At 41.3% G+C, this 19,799-nt stretch overlaps 1 protein-coding gene across 1 annotated transcript in view; it reads left to right on the top strand.

Annotated features, from left to right (window-relative positions):
* Window positions 1-19,799, top strand: part of RBM28 (RNA binding motif protein 28) — a 32,443-nt gene that overhangs the window by 1,127 nt on the left and 11,517 nt on the right. The window contains exons 2-14 of the mRNA XM_061414621.1: window positions 2,638-2,796; window positions 3,093-3,187; window positions 3,617-3,692; window positions 4,108-4,200; window positions 5,018-5,089; window positions 5,726-5,894; window positions 6,063-6,205; window positions 10,707-10,779; window positions 12,915-13,024; window positions 15,605-15,678; window positions 16,681-16,816; window positions 17,832-17,896; window positions 19,623-19,781. Of these exons, the coding sequence (XP_061270605.1) occupies window positions 2,638-2,796; window positions 3,093-3,187; window positions 3,617-3,692; window positions 4,108-4,200; window positions 5,018-5,089; window positions 5,726-5,894; window positions 6,063-6,205; window positions 10,707-10,779; window positions 12,915-13,024; window positions 15,605-15,678; window positions 16,681-16,816; window positions 17,832-17,896; window positions 19,623-19,781 (1,424 nt within the window). The remainder of the gene's footprint in view (window positions 1-2,637; window positions 2,797-3,092; window positions 3,188-3,616; window positions 3,693-4,107; window positions 4,201-5,017; window positions 5,090-5,725; window positions 5,895-6,062; window positions 6,206-10,706; window positions 10,780-12,914; window positions 13,025-15,604; window positions 15,679-16,680; window positions 16,817-17,831; window positions 17,897-19,622; window positions 19,782-19,799) is intronic.

Genomic DNA, 19,799 nt, shown 5'->3' with positions numbered 1-19,799 from the left:
TTGGGTTTCTCAGTGCGAGGAACAGCTTAGGCAGAGGGAGCTCAAGGATACTGAAGAGGAGTGCGTATAGTATATTGGAGGAATATAGACGAGACCAGGCCTACTGGTGTGCACTGAGTGAAGGAAAGAGAATTAGCAGATGCCACCTGGTCCTTCCAGATCATGTAGGACCTTACAGGCCATCAAAAGGACTTTGACTTTTACTCTGAGATAGGAAACCACTGATTTTGAGCAGGGAGCAGTGAATATGATCTGCCTTGCATTTTGAAAGATTCTCTGAGACTGCCATGCTGAGAATAGGCCATTAAGAATAGGACAGGAGACCAGTTACTAGGCTCTTGTGGTAATCCAGGTGAAAGCTCATGGGGTTGGACCAGGTGCTCTAGCAGTGAAGAAGGTAAAACATGATTGGAATATGGATCAGATTTGGGGTCTGAGAAAAAAAGTGTCAAATCTGACTCCAGGGGTTTTGACTTGAGCCACTGGAGGTATTTACTGACTTGTGGAATACTGCCATATGCCTCTCATTCTATTTGATGTTCATGGCATCACTATGAAGGAGGGTTAGCATGTATTAGAATGAGTAAGAATTGTAAGGGTTTTAATTGTAGAAGCATTTCTTCTTACCTAGACTATATTACATGGCACCTGATGTTGCCCAGAACACAAATTTAGCTTCCTTCCAAGTCATCAATCTGTCGCTGTAGGTGGCTGCTTTCTTGCCTTTCAGGCTAGCAACTGGTTTGAAGTAATATCTTGGGTACCCCTCTCTTCCCCCATGGTACCAGAGTATGTGAATAGGCAGTCCTAAAACTGCGCTAATAATCACTCCGTCCTTATCTTCTGTTTTGTTAGTAACAGAAATTAGATTTAAGATCACTGACATGGCTCTGATTGGTATACACACAGCTGGGGCCTTTATCATTTTAAGTATAGATATGGGCGAATGAGAGAATGAGAGTGCTGTACAGCAGTGTTTCTTAAATGGCAGATCATTGTCCATTTGTGGGTCTTGAGTGGTTCATGACTGGAGTTTTTTTTGTGTTTTTTTTTTTTTTTTTAATGAAATAGTAGTATATCTATATATGGTAAAGGAGAAGTTTTCATGAGACTTTTTTTTTCAGTATATAAACAACTGGGTCCACTATAAATCACATTTGTTACTGTAGGTCATCAAACCAGTCTGAGAAACATTGCTCTGCAATGCTTGGTTGCGTTCCAGGGAAGAGCAGGCCTTTGAATGGGAATTCTCCTTTGGGTCCTCAGAATATAGGCTACGTGTAACCTTACCTGTAGCTATGTACATAGTCAGCATCTTTAACAAAAGCTCCTATTCCCATTAAACAGCAACAACAAAAAAGTTGCTTTCCTGTCTAGACAGCCAAATGTATTGAGTACTCTACTTCAAAGGATGGGAGGGAGGGGATGGCAGATGAGGTCTTACCACTAGTGGTGACTTGAACTTGCCACTTACCCTCTTTAAGATGGGAATAATTTCACAGGATTGTTGTAATTGTTTATAATGGATGGTGTTTTTGTGACTGTAGGCTTTTTTGTGACTACATGCTTTTATTTTGTCAGCAAACTCCTTCACGTTTCAGCTGCTTTTTATACTTTTGGTTGTACTGATCAAGAAGGGCCCTGATTTTTCTTGTTCTTGTTTTCTGAAAGGTGAGTGGGCAGGCTTTTGTGAGAAGGAGTTTCAAGGATAAGAAATATATATAGTATGCTTTCCTAGTGCCAGGTGTCAACTTTAACCAGTTTATGTGGCTCAGCGTCCCGTGTTAGAAGGCTTGCACCCTAAAGCAGGTAAGGGTGTAGTTGTAAAGGAGAGCGTGTGGAGTTTTGTTTCTTTTTTGGGTAGTAGGTCTTTTTCTGCTTGGTCTTTTTCTTTTTTGATGCAGTAAATTACTTAAAATTTTACTACACAAAAATATTAAACTAAAAAAAAAAAAGCATACCAGAAAGGGCAAAGGTGAGTTACAGTTGACGTTTGCAACTGTTCAACAATTCCTTTGGGAAAAAGCGATGATAATATTGGCTTTTCCCTTCTTGGTATGTTCTGACAAAATGAGATAAGAGATTTACAGCTGCTTTGGAAAGGTTTAATTTGATATTGATTTCTAAGGCTTGGTAATAACGGTAATAGTATCTGCAGGCTCCTGAAGCAGTGTTTATTGTTTGAGGTTCTTTTCTCGGGGCCCCCAGCATTCATTGCTGATCTGTCCTCTTTTCTGAGGAGGGGCAACTGAATTATTTCATTGTAGTTTTTGAAGCTACCATCCTCATCTTTCCTACCTTCTCTGGTGATGTTTTGTTCTGTGTGATGTTGAGTTGTTCTTTGGAGGTGTGATGCATATTATGGGTCCTCCATATTCTTGAGATTACCAGGAAAGATGGAAGAAAGGGAGCTAACAGCCAAGACACCACATTAGAAGAGGAAGCCTAACAATTTTTGAGGAAAAAGGAGATGGGGGGTGGCTCTCACGTTAATCTTGTCTCTTTTCCTCTTGAGAACTTTGGCCAACTGATAACTGGCTGGCCTGGCTGTATATCTGCCAGTTGAGGGCTGTGAGAATTGACTGGTTTAGAGATCTTGGCTTACTGTTAATCCCTCCCCACCCCATACTGTTCCAGGGAGTAAGGCATGTCGAGGCTTCGGCTATGTCACTTTTTCTATGGTGGAGGATGTTCAGAGGGCCCTCAAGGAGATTACCACCTTTGAAGGCTGCAAGATCAACGTGACCATTGCCAAGAAAAAACTGAGAAATAAGTCCAAGGAAAAGGGGAAAACTGGTGAGTTTCTAGTAACTGAAAGGAGTTTTCCCCCAGGATCGAGGGGACAGTGGATTGGCTGGGGGTAGCATCTAGACCTAAAAGCTTCCTGAATTTTCTTTTGATGTCCAGAATCATCCAGTGTGTTTTTTACTCATTTTAGTCTTTTGTTTACTTATGAGTTTGGAAAACCTGGTGTTGCTGGGCATTGCCGTACTAAACCCTGAGATAAATGCCTTCTGTTGCTAGTACTTCTTTCCTGTGATATTCTGGGCTGAGAGGATCACAGACTTACTTCACTGCCTGTTATTTTTCAGAAAATTCAGAGTCCCCAGAGAAGGAGCTGAAGCCTAAAAAAGCCAAAGTGGCAGATAAGAAAGCCAGATTAATTATTCGAAACCTGAGCTTTAAGGTAAGAGAGAGGAAACACTGACTGTTCTGAAGGCTCTTGGGGCCAGGGCCTGCTTGTTGGTTGAACTCCCCGCCAGGGTGGTATAATTGGGCTTCATTCCTCCTGGGAATGACCTTTAGCAGTGTTGAATTCAGAAAATGGGCCTGTATAAACAAGAATTTATTCAGGATAGACAGCATGAAGATGTCTTCCTTTTGTGGAAACCACTGCTGAGATTGGGAGAGGAGGACAAGCTCTCTCACGTCTGTCCTTTTTACCATTTAGGTACAAAGCAAGGTGTCCTCTACTTGGGAATGTTTGATGTCCTAGTCTCAAAATTTTAAAAGGAGTAAAAATACTCTAGCTCTTCCCAGTGAACTAATTTAATAGTTGATGTTTTATATTTATTTGCCGTGATAACATCTCTTTCTTTCTCACTTTCCGGTTCAGTGCTCAGAAGATGACTTGAAAACAGTATTTTCTCAGTTTGGAACTATCCTGGAAGTAAATATCCCCAGGAAACCAGGTACCTGCCAACCTTTATTTTGTGTGGATTAGGTTATTTTACATAATGGTGTTTTTCCATGTCACCTTTCAACTAAGCACTATTTGAAATAGAAATAGAAGGTTGGGGTCATACTCTCCAAGCCCCAGATGATATGGCATATATAAAGTATAGTGCTTGACACAGAATAGTGTTTATTCCCCAGATGGTGTTTTTAGTTAGATCAGAACTCCTTTTAGAAGACGAATGAAATGTATTGCTCTCTTGAGCCTGTGTCAGGCTAACGTCAGCAGGATAAAGGCTCTTGCTTTGGGCAGGGGGCTGACTGGCTGGCAGGATTTGAGCCTTCTCGCCAGTCCAGGTTGCTGTATAGTCTGTCTTAGTGTCTGTTGGTTCCTCCTGCTACCTCTGATTTCTTTGTTATGTTTGCACACAGATGGAAAGATGCGTGGTTTTGCTTTTGTTCAGTTCAAAAACCTCCTAGAAGCAGGAAAGGCTCTCAAAGGCATGAACATGAAAGAGATAAAAGGTAAGTTTTCTGTGCCCATCCTATTGACTCAGATATTTCTGGTGTTCATGCAGATTAACACAGTAACCCACTTTCTACATTTCTGAAAGGTGTTTGCCTTGTTGAGAGTCTCATATATATAGAATATATATATATTGGAACTATCCTGGAAGCTAATATAGAAGTTGCTTTGATCTTAGGGTTAAACTCGACAGGACCCTTCCCAGCCTTCTCTTTTTCTTTTTTCAGTGATGAGTGTCCTTTAAATCTCTTAATGAGAAACCATTGCTGAAATGATCATTGATATACATACAGGCAGATTGCTGTCTAGGGGAATGTGAGATTAGCGGATTCTTCCCTCTTGATTATGATCCCTATTAAGCATATGTGGGCTCCTAAACTGACCTTGAGGTTACTCTGGGTATTGATTTACCAGGTACTCTGCCTAAAGAAGGGATTGGCTTGGAGACTTCCTAACTTCTGAGTAATGTGCAGATTATTCCAGAATGTCTGTTTTCCCTCTTGCTAATCTAACTGGAAACTTGATCTAACTGGAAGCACTGTACTAACGCTTTTTTTTTTTTTTTAAGTCTATCTTATCCCAGGTGTTGTGACTGTGTAGAAAGGCAAAACTTCTGTTCATTGATAAAAAAAGGTTAAGAGTTAAAAGAATAGATACCTACCAGGAGTTTTGTTTTAGGACCAACAGCCTCTGAATCTGCAGTTTATATGCCTCCTTTGGTTCCATTACTGTCTTTGATGACTAGGAAGTTGTTTATAGGAAATAGGAGTGTTAAAGAGAAGAACGCCTTTCTGATGCTACTTTTGTGTCTGACAGGGCGGACGGTGGCTGTGGATTGGGCTGTGGCAAAGGATAAATATAAAAGTACACAGTCTGCTTCTGTCCCAGGTGAGATGCAGTGGTGTGGAGTAGGCGGGGTTGTGTGTCCTAACTGTGTGCAGGTCCGCATTGTACCATCTGGTGATCTGGTCCCAAAACAGGACCTTTTGAGTCCAAGCTCACTCCTCGATGTGGATGTGAGTAGTGGAGCCCAGGTTCATTGTCCCTACTACTTGCTGTCCTTCCCCAGTTTTCATAATACGGAGTGATGGAACATTATAAATAGGGACGCTTGAGACTTGAGTTTTATTTAGAAAACAATTGGCTTTTAAGCCACCAGGAGCTCAGAGAACAAACCCACAGAGGTTAAAGCTCATAGCTGGGCTCCAGAGTGTTCCCTGTGCTGGCCGTGGCACACAGTGGTGGGCTGTTTGCAGAGGCTCAGTTGCTGAGCCAGGTTTTAACCTTAAGGCTTCTGATGAATGGAACAGTCTCCAAGGAAACCTCAGGGATGAGGGGTTTTTGTTGTTTGTTTTTTGCTTTTTTTTTTTCCCTCATAATTTCTCCTGTTAGGTAGAGAAAGAAAAATATATGAGCGTCTGGAAGACCATAGGAACCAGTAACTTGGGGTGTTAGGTACTGTTGTTTAAATGACCTTGTTTTGGATACTCGATGAATTCCTAACTTTCTTTATCGACTATGAAGGTAAGGAGAAGAGGCCTGAACCTGAACATCAGGAATTGGATCAAGAGAATGGCAGGGAAGAAGAGGATATGGAGGAGGGGGAGAATGAGAGTGATTATGATGATGACGAGGAGGAGGAGGAGGAGGATAAAGAATCAAAGCTGCCCAAACCTGTACAGATTCACAAGAGGTACGTGGCTCAGTGTGTTCTGAGACAACAGAGGAAGATTTAGGACTGTCTCTAAGAGGAAGGTGGTATCTTTCCCTGGCCCCAACATTGGAGAATTGGCATGAGTGGTGAAGTTGGATAGGGCCCCCTCTCAGCCCAGAACCTCAGTTCTGATCTGTGCCATTGCAGGGAGGTCAAGAGGCCAGCACCTGCAGAAAGCAGTGACGAGGAGCATTCTGATGACGACAGCGACCTGGAGGAAAGAGATAGTATTGATGGTGGAGAGGACCTGGCTCAGAGTGATACCAGCAGTGAAGAGCAAGAGGAGGAAGGTTTGCCTGGACTTTTTATAGACACTTAAATTTAAAATAGTTTACTGAGAAGTGGGCATCAGTTCCACTCGGGCCTCTTTTTAAATAGGACCTTAGGATGTCCTGTCAAACTTGTGTTTAAATGCTGAAAGGGAAACTTTTATATTCCTTTCTTCTAAAGATATTTTTGTTTTTTAAATGAGTTTGGAGTGGTTTTGAGGATTAAGATTCTTAGGGAATTTAAAACCTAGCTTACTGCTGAGGTCTTGTCTCTCTCTCTGTCTGAATTATCCATGTTGAATGAATAATTGGATAAACAGGATATTGCATCCTGCCACCAAAGTAGGTCCTCTTTCATTAATCTAATTATTTTATTTTTGTACTAAAATTACATTCTATTAAATGTGACAAACTCATTTTTCCATCCCTGTTGTATTTTTCCATTCTTGCTGTTGTCTGTAAACAACAAATTATATGAAGTAGATTTGAAAACCCAAAGAGAGTGTTTTTTCCCCTCAGTGATTAAGAGTATTATTTGAAGTGTCTACAGTGTTAGCAGTGGAGAAGGAAATGGCAACCCATTCCAGTATTCTTGCCTGGGAAATCCCATGGACAGAGGAGCCTGGTGGGCTGCAGCTCTTGGGGTCGCAGAAGAGTCAGACACAACATAGTTACTAAAACAACAACAGTGTTAGCAAACCCCAGAAACTCAGCTTAGGATATGCTACTCAAAATCAGAGGTACTTGAATCACTGACACCTTCCAAGATGGAGACTAACAGCAGCAATAAAGTAATCCATTATTATAGCAACAAACTACTGAATTCAGAATTTTTTATCGGAAAAGGTCAGTTCTTTTTAGCAGTCATCTCTGCCTTTCATTGCGTGGGCTTAGGAGTCAAATCACGTGGGTTCAAGTCCTGACTCTTTGATTTGCAGCTGTATGGGCCGGTCAAGTCCTTGCCTCTAGTGTCCTCATTACTTCATCTGTGATTGGATATTAGAGGTCCTCATCTCCTGACATTTAGAAGAGTACCTTCCCTACAGGAGACTCTCAATGGTATTAGTTGCCTTTGTTGCTACTGTCTTTTTTTTTTTAGAAAAGAAGGGCTTCCCTGGTGGCTCAGAGGTTAAAGCGTCTGCCTGCAATGTGGGAGACCTGGGTTCGATCCCTGGGTTGGGAAGATCCCCTGGAGAAGGAAATGACAACCCACTCCAGTATTCTTGCCTGGAAAATCCCATGGACAGAGGAGCCTGGTGGGCTACAGTCCACGGGGTTGCAAAGAGTTGGACACGACTGAGCGGCTTCACTCACTCACTCACTCCAACAGTCTTCTAAAAAATGTGCGAGTCTTATGAAGTTAGATGTGAGATGGCTGCTGATAGAATCTTCTGGCTTTAGCGGTAACTAGGATGGATGTAGAGGCAGTTTTTGAGTTCTGCTAACTAGAATGTAATCTTGGCATTCCACTACTCCATCCAGTTCAGCAAAACAAGTCCCCTCTCCTCTTCATTCACTTAAAAGAAACACTTATTGAACACCTACTAATGTTAAACTTTGAACTGAAAAAAAAAATCCTTGTTCTCCTGGAGGTTTTGATCTGGCTCCGTGACTTTCAGTCCCAAAGAATTGGCAAGAAAACAAGCAAAGACCAACAAACACTTCTGCATTTGCAGAGTTTTTTTTTTTCAATGTAGATAAACAAATTTGGAACTGATGAATGAATGTTATTCTGTGCATACCCTTCCAAATTGTGTGCAAATAAATGCCCAGTGTTTGCTGTTTGAATTGTTGTAATAGATGCTGCATGTGACAGTGATTTTTGAACCTGTCAGGATAGAAAAATGTACCTTTTCTTTTTTTTTTTTTTTAACTATTTTTCAGTTGCTCAGTTGTGTTTGCCTCTTTGCTACCCCATGGACTGCAGCACGCCAGGCTTCCCTGTCCTTCACCATCTCCCGGAGTTTGCTCAAACTCATGTCCATTGGTGATGCCATCCAACCCTCTCATCCTCTGTCATCCTCTTCTCCTCCCGCCTTCAATCTTTTCCAGCATCAGGCTCTTTTCCAGAGTGAGTTCTTTGCATAGGTAGCCAAAGTATTGGAGCTTCAGGATCAGTCCTTCCAGTGAATATTCAGGACTGATTTCCTTTAGGATTGACTGGTTTGATCTCCTTGCAGTCCAAGAAACTCTCAAGAGTCTTCTCCAACACCACAGTTCAAAAGAATCAATTTTTCGGTGCTCAGCTTTCTTTATGGTCCAGCTGATTTTTCTGTAGCTCAGATGGTAAAGAATATGCCTGCAATGCAGGAGACTTGGGTTCGATCCCTGGGTCAGGAAGACCCTCTGTAGAAGGGAATGGCAACCCACTCCAGTATTCTTGCCTGGAGAATCCCATGGACAGAGGAGCCTGGTGAGCTGGTTGGTGGGTCACAAAGAGTCAGACACGACTGAGTGACTAACACTGCTACTACTCACATCCATACATCTGACTACTGGAAAAACCATAGCTTTGACTATACAGACCTTTGGCAGAAAGGTGATGTCTCTGCTTTTTAATATGCTGTCCAGGTTTATCATAGCTTTTTTCCCAGGGAGCAAGCATCTTGATGGCTGCATTCACCATCCGCAGTGATTTTGGAACCCAAGAAAATAAAATATGTCACTGATTCGACTTTTCCACATCTGTTTGGCATGAAGTGATGGGCCCAGATGCCATGGTCTTAGTTTTGTGAATGCTGAGTTTTAGGCCTACTTTCACTCTCCTCTCTCACCCTCTTCAGGGCTCTTTAGTTCCTCTTCTGTTTCTGCCATTAGAGTAGTATCATGTACATATCTGAGGTTGTTGATATTTTTTCTGATATACACACCTTGGTTTATTCAGACAGCAGATATTCAGAATGCCTGCAGTGCTGGATACTGGGTGAACAGGAGTGAATTAAGAAAATAAAACCCCATGTTTCCTAGAGATCACAGGTGTAGCTTGTTTAGCAAAGGGTTTCAAATCCTATCTCTGCTCCTTTCTTGAGGTATGACTTTGGGACAAGTTACTTAACGTCTTTATAACTCAGTTTCTTCATCTATAAAATGGCTCTAATAACTACATAGAGTTGTGAAGATTAAATTTTTTTTACTACTAATGACTTGATGGATGTGAGTCTGAGTGAACTCCAGGAGTTGGTGATGGACGGGGAGGCCTGGCGTGCTGCCATTCATGGGGTTGCAAAGAGTCGGACACGACTGAGCGACTGAACTGAACTGAACTGAATGACTACCAATATTATCATTGGTAGATAATGGTAGAATGACTACTACAATATTATCATTGTTACTGTTCTGTGCCAGTAGTGGAGTATAAACCACAATTTTGAATTGAAATGGGGATAAAGGACCTCCTGGGGCATTTTGTAAAACTAACCAAACTTTCATCAAGAATGTTGGATTCAAACTCCACTTATTTATTGAGTGAGGCAGGTCATTACAGAATCAAGAGTGGTCAGTAAGTGGTCCTTTAGTTTCTTTGGAGGTTTTTATTCACTAATCAGGTCTCCCTTCTCCCTTTTTTGTAAGTCTGGCATGTTGATTTGACCATATGAGAAATCTGAGGAAATAAACTTTTTCTATGAGGAGACAATGGTAGACACCTTAGAAGCAAAGAAGCTTGTACACTGAGAGAACTGAGAGACCTTTAATTCTACAACCAGATTCAGCTGTCTCTTCTTTGACTTGAAAAAAATGACTGATAGACACTAATGAGAGAAAATTAATTTAAAATATATGTGTGGTGCAAAGGGTGTAATACAGAAACTAAAAGTTCCTCACCAGTCCTCCCAGTAGTCCCCCAAAGTAACCGCTGTTATTTCGTTTGTATCCTTCCAGAAATTTTCTTCATATATATAAGCATATATGTCAGTTCTTAAAATCAGTGAATCTCCCTTAAACCCAAATCCACAGCCACTTAAGGCCCTTCCCCAGAGACAACCTGATGGGCTACAATCCATGGAGTCGCAAGAGTGGGACACAACTTAGCGACTAAACCACCAGACAACCAGTGTTCTTGTGTATCTGAGGATAGTCAGTATAATACTTCTGTAAGCTAAAACATGAATGTATATGCACTGGTGTAAAGTGTAATGTATATTTGTCTATGTGAATGTATTTTTTTTTCTCTTTGGATGTTCTACATTTTACATTTCTAGAAAGTTTACTGTCAGACAGTGTAGGGGAATCTCTTTCTCTCTCATTTTCCCCCACACCCTTACCACAATGAATTTAATCTTTTTTGATTTTTGCCAATCTTCGGTGAAAAATAATATCTCATTTCTGGTGCTGTGTCTTTCTTTAATTATGAGTGAGTTTGAGGATTTTCATATATTTAGTTGCATGTCCTTTGTTCATTTTTAATTGGATTTCTTCTTAATTTACGTAAGATCTTTATATATTTAACAACTTAGCTCTTTGTTGTAAGGCTTGCACTAGTCCTAAATTCAGTTTGTTGGTTTTCTTTTTACTTTGGATATAGAAGTCTCAAAGAAGAAGAGGAAGAAGAGGAAACTACCCTCTGATGTGAATGAAGGGAAGACTGTCTTTATCAGGTATGACTTTCTGTCTGGAGAACTGCTGTTTCTGTTGCCTTCGTAAGTTTTTCTTCTCTTCTTCCTCTCTCCCTTCTTCTTCTTCTTTTTTTTCCACTAATTCTGTTAGGTAGGCCAAAAAGTTAGATGCATGTAAGACCATCAGCACATCTGCCTAGGAACGTAGCACACGATGAGAAACGTGTGGGAGAATCGACTATACACAGGAGATAAACAGCGGGGGTCTTTGTATCTTGTCCTCATTTAGATTTCATTCTTTGTAATTGGGGTGGCGTCAATGGAACAAATGAATTCTTCAACTGTTATTAATAGAAGCATCTTGCTTCTGGCCTTTGTTTTAGGGTGAGTGCTGGGGAGGGATTGTACCTCTTGTCCCGAGTTGATTCTCTCCTCACGCCTGACTGATCTAAAGTCACGTCCATAAAGTGAAGCATCCTGTCTGTTTCCTGGAAAAGCGAGAGAGGGGGACACCGTGTCATGTTGCCTTTGCTGTTTCAGTTGCACTGACTGCGTAGGTTGGCATTTTCAGGAAGTCGGGATGTCCTTGGCACACCTCAACGGCCTTTTCGTCCTTTCTTAAGTACCATTTTTGCTAGGGCTATTTGGGTCTTATTTTAGAGATTTCTGTTTTATTCTCTTGTACAATCTTTTAAAGATGGTTTTCATTATGCAAGTAATTTATGTTTATTGTGGGAAATTTAGGAAATGAATAGGCAAAAAGACATACACACAAAATTAACTTTCATCACTACTCAAGGAATACCCTTGCATGTGTTCATATCGTAAATACTTAACAAGGATGATTTCAGCTTATACATGCTGTGCTGTAGCCCATTTTCTTCTTTTATAGCACGTCTCTCCATTTTTTTTTTTTTTTTACTGTGTTATTTGGAATTTCCATATAAACAATTTCATGTTTGTAGAGAATTCTGTGTAATAGGGATGAGGAATGTCACACTTAGAAGCCTGTGACCTCAGTACCAAGATTCCCTTCCTTACACATCTTTTTAATTTAAAGAGAATTTAGGAAAGTAAAGGGATGAAAGAGAGAAGGCTATGAACACGATGAGGCAAATTAGAAGCAATAATGTAGCTAGGATGTGTCTTATTGCAGAAAATCTTTTTTATCTTGGTTGCTCAATAAGATGAAACTGTTGATGGAGCTGTTAATTGAGCAAAAGAGAAGTAAAATTGTAGATATTTATTTGGAACTCTTTTTCTTGCCCCTGGAAGGCTGTGCATAACTGGGTTAAGAACCTTTACACTATGTTGAAGTTTAGTAGAACAAAATCTCCTTCCAACATTTTTTAATCCCATCAAGGGAAATAGTAATTTTCTCTCTCTCTTCCTCTTTTTTTTTTTTTGTACTTAGCTAATAAACTTTACCATGTTTGGTTTTGAGTTACTATTTTGAAGGATTTTCTGACTTTTGTAAACTTTTAGCTGAAACCTAGATTTCATAGGAATGCAGAGGAGACATTGAGATGTTTGATTTCTCATTTGCTGTCAGTCTTTTGGTTCTCAGGGAAACTAATTTCGGCCAGTTTAAGTGAAAAACCTGGTTTGTTGGATGAACGTTAGGGTAGCTCACAGAATCAAGGTTGTCAAAGAGCAAACCTCAAGAAGGGCCCTTTGCTGGGTCCTTTGCTGTGGAAGACTGTGTGATCCTTTGTCTGAAGACACTCATTCTTGTTTTATCCCTTGTTGAGGTATAACATGTATTCTGTAAAGTATGTGTACAACCCAGTGACATTTTTCATGTATATAGCCACAGATATACATATACCTTTATATGTGGAGATACATATATATGTTACAGAACATTTTCAGCTCCCCACACTGCTGTTTTGAGGTGAATCTGTGTCTGCAACTTCTGATGTTTGTATATGTGTGTTCAAGTTTTATATTCCTGGGAGAGAGAATCTGATTAACAGAGGAAGGTCAGTCAGTTATGGCCGATGGGCAGAGTCATACATCAGTGGCCTGGCTAGTGGGGGTCACCCCTTGGTGCTATCCTTGGGGAGGGTGGTTCCGAGGACCCACTCCAGATGATGTCTGACTCACTCACCTGGTACTGGAACACAGGGTCTCACTTTTGTAATTGACCTCTCTTGTGACCTGATTGTCCTCCATAGAAACCTGTCCTTTGACTCAGAGGAAGAAGACCTTGGAGAGCTCCTGCAGCAATTTGGAGATCTTAAATATGTCCGCATTGTCTTGCATCCAGACACAGAGCATTCTAAAGGTATTTGCTGTCATCTGGTCAGGCCCAAAACGATTGAGACCACTGTCATGGGCACTGATTAGGCTACATGAGAGCATAATATGTGCCCTCCCAGGGGTCCACCGTCATCCAGGTTTCTGTGATCCATAGAAGCACCAAGGACATTCTGAGGTTGTCTTCCAGTGATGTCAGACTCAGCATCTGTCATGGTGTTGCCAGCCGTAATTTTGTCTAAGCTTTTTAAGCTCTTGCTTATTTACTTTAGGGTAATGAATTCCATTTGTTGTTCTTTGAATTTCAAATGTGATAGCATCTCATGGGTATTAATCATTCCACAGTGCTTGAAATTACAGAGATATTTTTCAGTTGCTTTTGTTAGTGAGGGAAGCTGATGGAAACTTTGTTGCAATGCCAACAGTCAAAAGGAAAAGCAGAAGTGCTGCCTTAGTGGTGGTGCTGGTTTTTTTTTTCCCCCCTAAGCTATTTCTTTTGAGCTTAAAGATTGACCACTCCTCATTCTAATATACTGTTGTTAGATAAGCATCTTTTCAACCCATTCATAATCTTTGATTTTTATCAAGTGCAGTTGTTCTGCTAAAGCAGTGACTTTTTAATTCATTCTGGTTCTTGATCCTTTTGAGATCTAGCAAGAACTCTGAACCCTATCCTCATAAAAATGCCATTTCTGAGTGTTTTGGAGCTCTCTGGAGCCTATCTATGGATTAATTACCTCCATTCTAAGTCTTACTTTCCAGTTTGATGAAACCTGATCATTTTTAGTTTTTACTTAGCTATAGAAGATGTAAAATGAGGTAGTGTAATGGAAAAAAGACTAACCTGCTTTCTGGAGGTTAGGGGTCTAATCCCAGCTAAATCACCAGCTGGATGATTTTTTGGCACCCATTTAACCACTGTGGGCTTCCGTTCCTTATCTGTACAATGAGTGGGTTCAACTAGAGTAATCACTTAAGGTGCTTTTAGCTCTGATACTCAATTATACTTCTTGGACCTTCTCCATTTTTATTTTTCTGAAAATGGGCAACTAGAATTGCATAGAATGTTGCAAGTACTGTCTGATACTGCTTGACTTTGGTCATCTCTTTTATCTCTTTCTGAGTGCCCTAATGTATTGGGTTGACATTTTTAGAATGGAGTCTGTGGTTGAACTGCTCAATCTCTTTCTTGGTCTGTTAATGTTAGCTGAGAGTTAATGGTTTTAATAAGCATAGTTTTTTTTTTTTTCCCCATGATACATTGTCTTTCCCTAGCTCATATTAGATTTTCCTGGCACTTTTTCTGCCTACTTGCACAGCCTTGGCTGCCTCCTACCCCTCATCCCTGTCAGCTGCTGTTTTGCTGCCTGGAAGGGCTAAGTATTATCTGAAGACTTTTGGGGAAGTGTTAAAACTGACCCAGTAGATACCCTGGAAATTCCCATGATAACATTCGTACCCATTCAGAGAGAAGAACCCACCTCATTTTCTTCATATTGAACTTCTTTCTGTATTACTTGTTGCTTCCTATTGATTATCTGTTAACGGTGGATGTCATGGTAGGTGCTTTGGATGTAGAAACAGCCAAGAAACATGAGCTTTCTTCCTGAGACATTCAAGTCTTTTAGGGAAGATGCTCCCTGACATCCATAATAGAAATGGGAGTGGAGGATGGCCTGGGTGGAGTGTGGGGCAGGGGAGGGATGCAGGGGTACTTAGCCCTGCCTGCAGGAGGCAGGGAAGGCAGGGAAGGCCTCACTAGATGTGGCCTTTGGGTTGGCCTGCCACATGCGTCCTTGCAGCTAGTTGGCTGCCATTCATTCTTAGAGGGGCAAAGGGTCAGTGCCCCAGTAGCTCTAGGAAATATGACACTGCCTTCCTCTGTGAGGGAAGAATTAAGGTTTATAGGAATGCTAACAAAATATTATGGAACTTAATTTTTTTTTTAGTTTACTGTAAAGTGAACTTTTTTTTTCCCTTATAAAAGCTGCTTTTTATCAAAAGCAAAAGATTAGGGTAGTTGATAGGCCCTGCCTCTAACCAGTGAAAGGTATACCTGTGGAAATTCTATAGCAGGAGTCAAAAGTTGAGCTCATGACTTTCCAGTTCACCACTATATTCACAGGGTAGAGGCCAGGGACTTTTACTCCAAGAACTAGACCTGCCCTCACTTGATGCCTCCTTAGGGACTCTGATGACAGTGAGATCTGTAGTTTCAGGCTTAAGTGGTTGTTGCTTCACTTTTTTTTTTTTTTTTAGTCCTCTAACAAGCACGTAGAAAGTAATACTGAAACATTAGCCTGGAATTTCTCTAGTATTTCTTGTGGATATTTCTCATTGCATGAGATGGTGCAACTAAAGTTTCTAAGAAGCATTAGAAAAGATGAAGGCAGTAATAATAAAATTCCATTATGAGCAGGTGTGCCGTCTTGCCTGTCTTGAACCCCTGGTGTTGGACACAGTACTTTTTAGTTAAGTTTCATTGTACTTAACACAAGGATGCTACTACCCCTTCCACTTCAGTCAGGCTGCCACCATGCGTAGTGTTGTCTTTGGCTTCCAGTGGGCCGTGCGAGTTTGGGATCTCACTGGTTTTGTCTCTGTGCAGGCTGTGCATTTGCCCAGTTCATGACTCAAGAAGCAGCCCAAAAATGCCTGGAAGCTGCTTCTCCAGAGGCTGAGGTAAGGAAGACATCCTTTACTCTCTAATTTAGGTGATTGCCTCCCAAGGGCAATAGCTGATATTTCCACAAAACTTTATTATTATTATTGTCAGTGATATGAAAACAATAAAGCTAAGACTTACTGAATACATAGTGTGTGTTAGGACTTCCCTGGCGTCTCAGCTGGTAAAGAATCTGCCTACAATACGTGAGACCTGGGTTTGATCCCTGGGTGGGGAAGCTCCCATGGATGAGGGCATGGCAACCCACTCCAGTATTCTTGCCTGGAGAATCCCATGGACAGAGGCGTGTGGTGGGCTAGAGTCCATGGGGTCACAGAGAGTCGGACACGACTGAGGGACTGAGCACAGCAGAGTGTGTGTTAGGCGCTGAGCTTTACACGCATGACCTTGTTAAATCCTCACCTCAGTCCTATAGGTGTTTGTAAGGTGAGTAATCCTTTATAGGTGAGGAAGTAGGTATAATAATCTATATTATGGGTCAGTTTCTTACATCAGTCTCTATCGTAGGCTGATGACGTGAAAGACTGGGACAAGAAGGGATTAAGGCCATCTACGAAGTGGAGTAAATGAGAGAGAAAGTGTGTAGGCGATAGAAAATTTTTCTGTGTGTTCTATAACCAAGTATAGATTGTTTTGAGCTGAGTTACTGTGTATTGCCATTGTCTCTTAAATTCTCATGAGTAGAGTTATCAATACTATTTCATTAGCTTTCTTTAGCATACTAAAAATTTGCCTATTTACAGATCGTTTTTCTTAATTTGGTCCTACTTTGGGACTAATCAACTCCCTGAAAACAAATGAACACGTGGCCTTTGCACAGCTGTGCTAAATACTGTTCGGCTCAGTGATCCACTTGCATCCAGCTGGCCTAAAACACCCTAGCGGCGGGGTCCATACAACAGTGGGGTTTGCTGTTTTCCCTTTCCTTCATGCTCCTTGTCAAGTGCTTAGTTTCTACTCATCATGAATTTTGAGAGAGAGGTCGCAATCTGTTTCAGGGTGGTGGACTTAAACTGGATGGCCGGCAGCTTAAGGTTGACTTGGCAGTGACCCGTGATGAGGCTGCAAAACTCCGGACAAAGAAGGTGAAGAAGCCAACTGGGACCCGTAACCTCTATCTGGCCCGAGAAGGCTGTGAGTAGTGGCAGGGAAAGGGGAACCAGGCTTCGGAGAAGCTGGCCACTTGCCATGACAGCAACCTGACAGTAGTGTGTTTGGAGCATGTTTCAGATTAAATACCTGCATCCTCTTTAATGGTGGTATATTATTATTATTCTACTTTAGCAGATATAGCAGATTCCACTTTAACAGATGCACAGCTGTCTGTTAGGAAGCCTTCACCCAGTTCATGGATTAGCCAGTCCCCACTCTCCTTTCTGACTGATGGATTGCCTTTAGACCTTTTCATCAGAAGATTATCAGGGCAGAGAGGGAGGAAAAACCCAAATTACCTTTGTCCCTTGTCATCATTTCTGATAGGTTTTCTGAAGGAGTGGAAAATTATGACTAAAATTACTCTTTTGGATTACTCATGGATTTAAAATATGCACTGAGTACCTTTCCCTTAGTGTCAGAAAGATAATCAGAAATTAGCTTTAATTAAGATAAAAGAGAATTCCTTCCTTTAGGTCACACAATATTGCTACTTGCTGCACAGCCTTACTGCCCGGACTAGCAAATGGAAGGCCGTTAACCTTTGAGGCCGGGCCCGGTGTTATACAGTGTGGCTGTTCTCTTGGTTGGCTTATCTCACCGCTTAGAAATGGCTCCCAAATACATGAGCAGGGAGATTTCCAAGGACAGGTCATAGGTAGAGCATATTGGCATTCCAAATGCCTAAAATGTACTTATTTCCAAAACTTCCTTTAGGCCTTCACATCTGACTTTGGACACGACATGAAATTTTTTGAAGGGAAGGAAGAAGGAGAACAAAATCACAAAATGTTCAGTTTTAGTCCTTGAGAGCAGCTCATAGACAAGAACTTAGCCCTGTAGCCTATTTCTGGACCTACCCAGATACCACTGTGTCCTGGCCAGCATAGTCCTCTGGGCCCTCTAGAGAGAGCTTGCATCATTCACATCACATTCCTCTTATTGCTCAGTGAAAATTCCCTTGCTGATGTCTTGGCCTTTTTCCCTCTTTCTGCAGTGATTCGTGCTGGGACGAAGGCTGCAGAGGGTGTGAGCGCTGCTGATATGGCCAAGAGAGAACGAGTGAGTAGATTAGGCACCAGCTTCAGGTTCTGCAGGACTCAATATAAATCGATAAATAATAATGCTGAAGGTGCTCATCAAAGAGCCAAGCAAGTCTCGGTCACAGGTGCTACTTACACTATTGTTAGAAAACAGGTGTACAGGTGGAACAAACGCTAGCCCAACATTACACATAATACCATGTCAACATTATGTACTGGGTCTTATTCTTTGTTTTTGGAATGCTCAACAGTATGTGTTTCCCAGATAGTATGCTTCTAGATCATGAAGTAGACACTTAAAGGCTCGGGCTGTATATAATTAGGTGTCAGTATAAATGCAGAGTAACATGAGAAAGGAAGGTCAGTGTGGGCTAAATAGGGAGGGAAGTGCGGATGTGGGTCTTGGAAGGGAGAGATAAGATGTATTTTGTTGGAGGGAGGGTATTTCCAGATTATGAAATCATTTTAGGAAAACCCCATATTATGGGATTTCTAGTGATAACTGGTACTGTTGAGTTCCTTTGCTGCTTAGCAATCTTTGTTCCAATAATTTTTACTTTTGCCCGTATAGTTTACTTTCACAAAGCTAAGCCAGCCTAGAATGGTAAAGATGCATGATCATTAATAGAATTAGCTCTGGAACCTGAAAGTGCAAAAGATGACGGACAGAGATGAGAATGTAGTGAGCCCGGAGGCAGCATTTCTTTTCCGTGCAGGCTCTAGACTGGTGTCCTCGACGGTTTTCGGTAGTGAGCATCTAGAGATTATGGTATGTGGGGGGCATTGGATGCCCTTTTCTGATCATAGTGCAATAGTGACACATTTAATTCTCCTTAAAGTGAATTTTCCTAGCAAAAGGCTCACTAGATTATATGCATTATAATTAAACAGCAGACACAGCTTTTCCTGGGAGAAAAATCGCACTGTTGAATTTAAGCATGATAACCCTTCAGATAGCGCTTTTCATATTTGTTTCCAGGGTATTTATTTTGTGAGTTGCTGTAATAGTACCTTTACCAAATAAGAAGTGGCAAAAATGAAACTTGATAAAAGTTTAACGTAAAACTTATTTCTGCTGAGCTGCTCTTAAGAAACAAGTCAGGAGAAGAAGGTCACCCTTTCACTTTAGAGATAGATTGTCCTGGGGCCAGTGCTTTGTGCAACATAGGTCAGGCTCTGGATGTTTGTTTCTATTGATGTTTTTTTGCCTCAAGGTGGCAGAGTTGAGACAAGACAGTATTCTGTCGCGTATCCTTTAAGTAAATCCATTTCCTTTTGGAAGGACTAAATAATCAGTTTGAGTTGGTGGATAGGTAAGGACTTGGCACAGATGTTAACTACAGTATTATTTATTATTTGCTTTGGGCCAGATTTGAGCTTGGGATTTTATGCATATTACCTTATTTCAGCCTCACATCAGTACTGAAAAATCGGTATTGTATTTTGATCTGCAGTTCTACCCTGTAGGTGAAATTATTGAGGCTTAAGAAGTGTTATGTAACGTCTCGAATTCAGCCTGACTCCAGAGCCCATGATCTTATCACCCACCCCCGCTCTTGCCTCCTCGAACCTTTCTTTCTCTGTGTGCTGGGCATCATCAAAAGGCTGCAGCGTGGGTGATTTCTATTATTTTTTCTAGATGTGTGGTTACTGGATTGGGGTCATGGTTCTTTTCCTGTTGGAGAATTATGTGCCTGTATCTTTAAAGAGTAGATTGTACTGTTAACAATTTGTTGTTCTTTCAGTTCGAGCTGCTGAAGCATCAGAAACTCAAGGACCAAAATATCTTTGTCTCCCGGACCAGGCTGTGCCTGCACAATCTCCCAAAGGCTGTGGATGACAAACAGCTCAGAAAGCTGCTGCTGAATTCCACCAGAGGGGAGAAGGCGGTGCGCATCAAAGAGGTGAGAGTTGGCCCTGCC

The sequence above is a fragment of the Bos javanicus genome, chromosome 4, assembly GCF_032452875.1.
Source record: "Bos javanicus breed banteng chromosome 4, ARS-OSU_banteng_1.0, whole genome shotgun sequence".
Classification (NCBI taxonomy): Eukaryota; Metazoa; Chordata; class Mammalia; order Artiodactyla; family Bovidae; genus Bos; species Bos javanicus.
The sequence above is the reverse complement of the archived record's forward strand: the minus strand, read 5'-3'. Positions and strand labels throughout refer to the sequence as shown.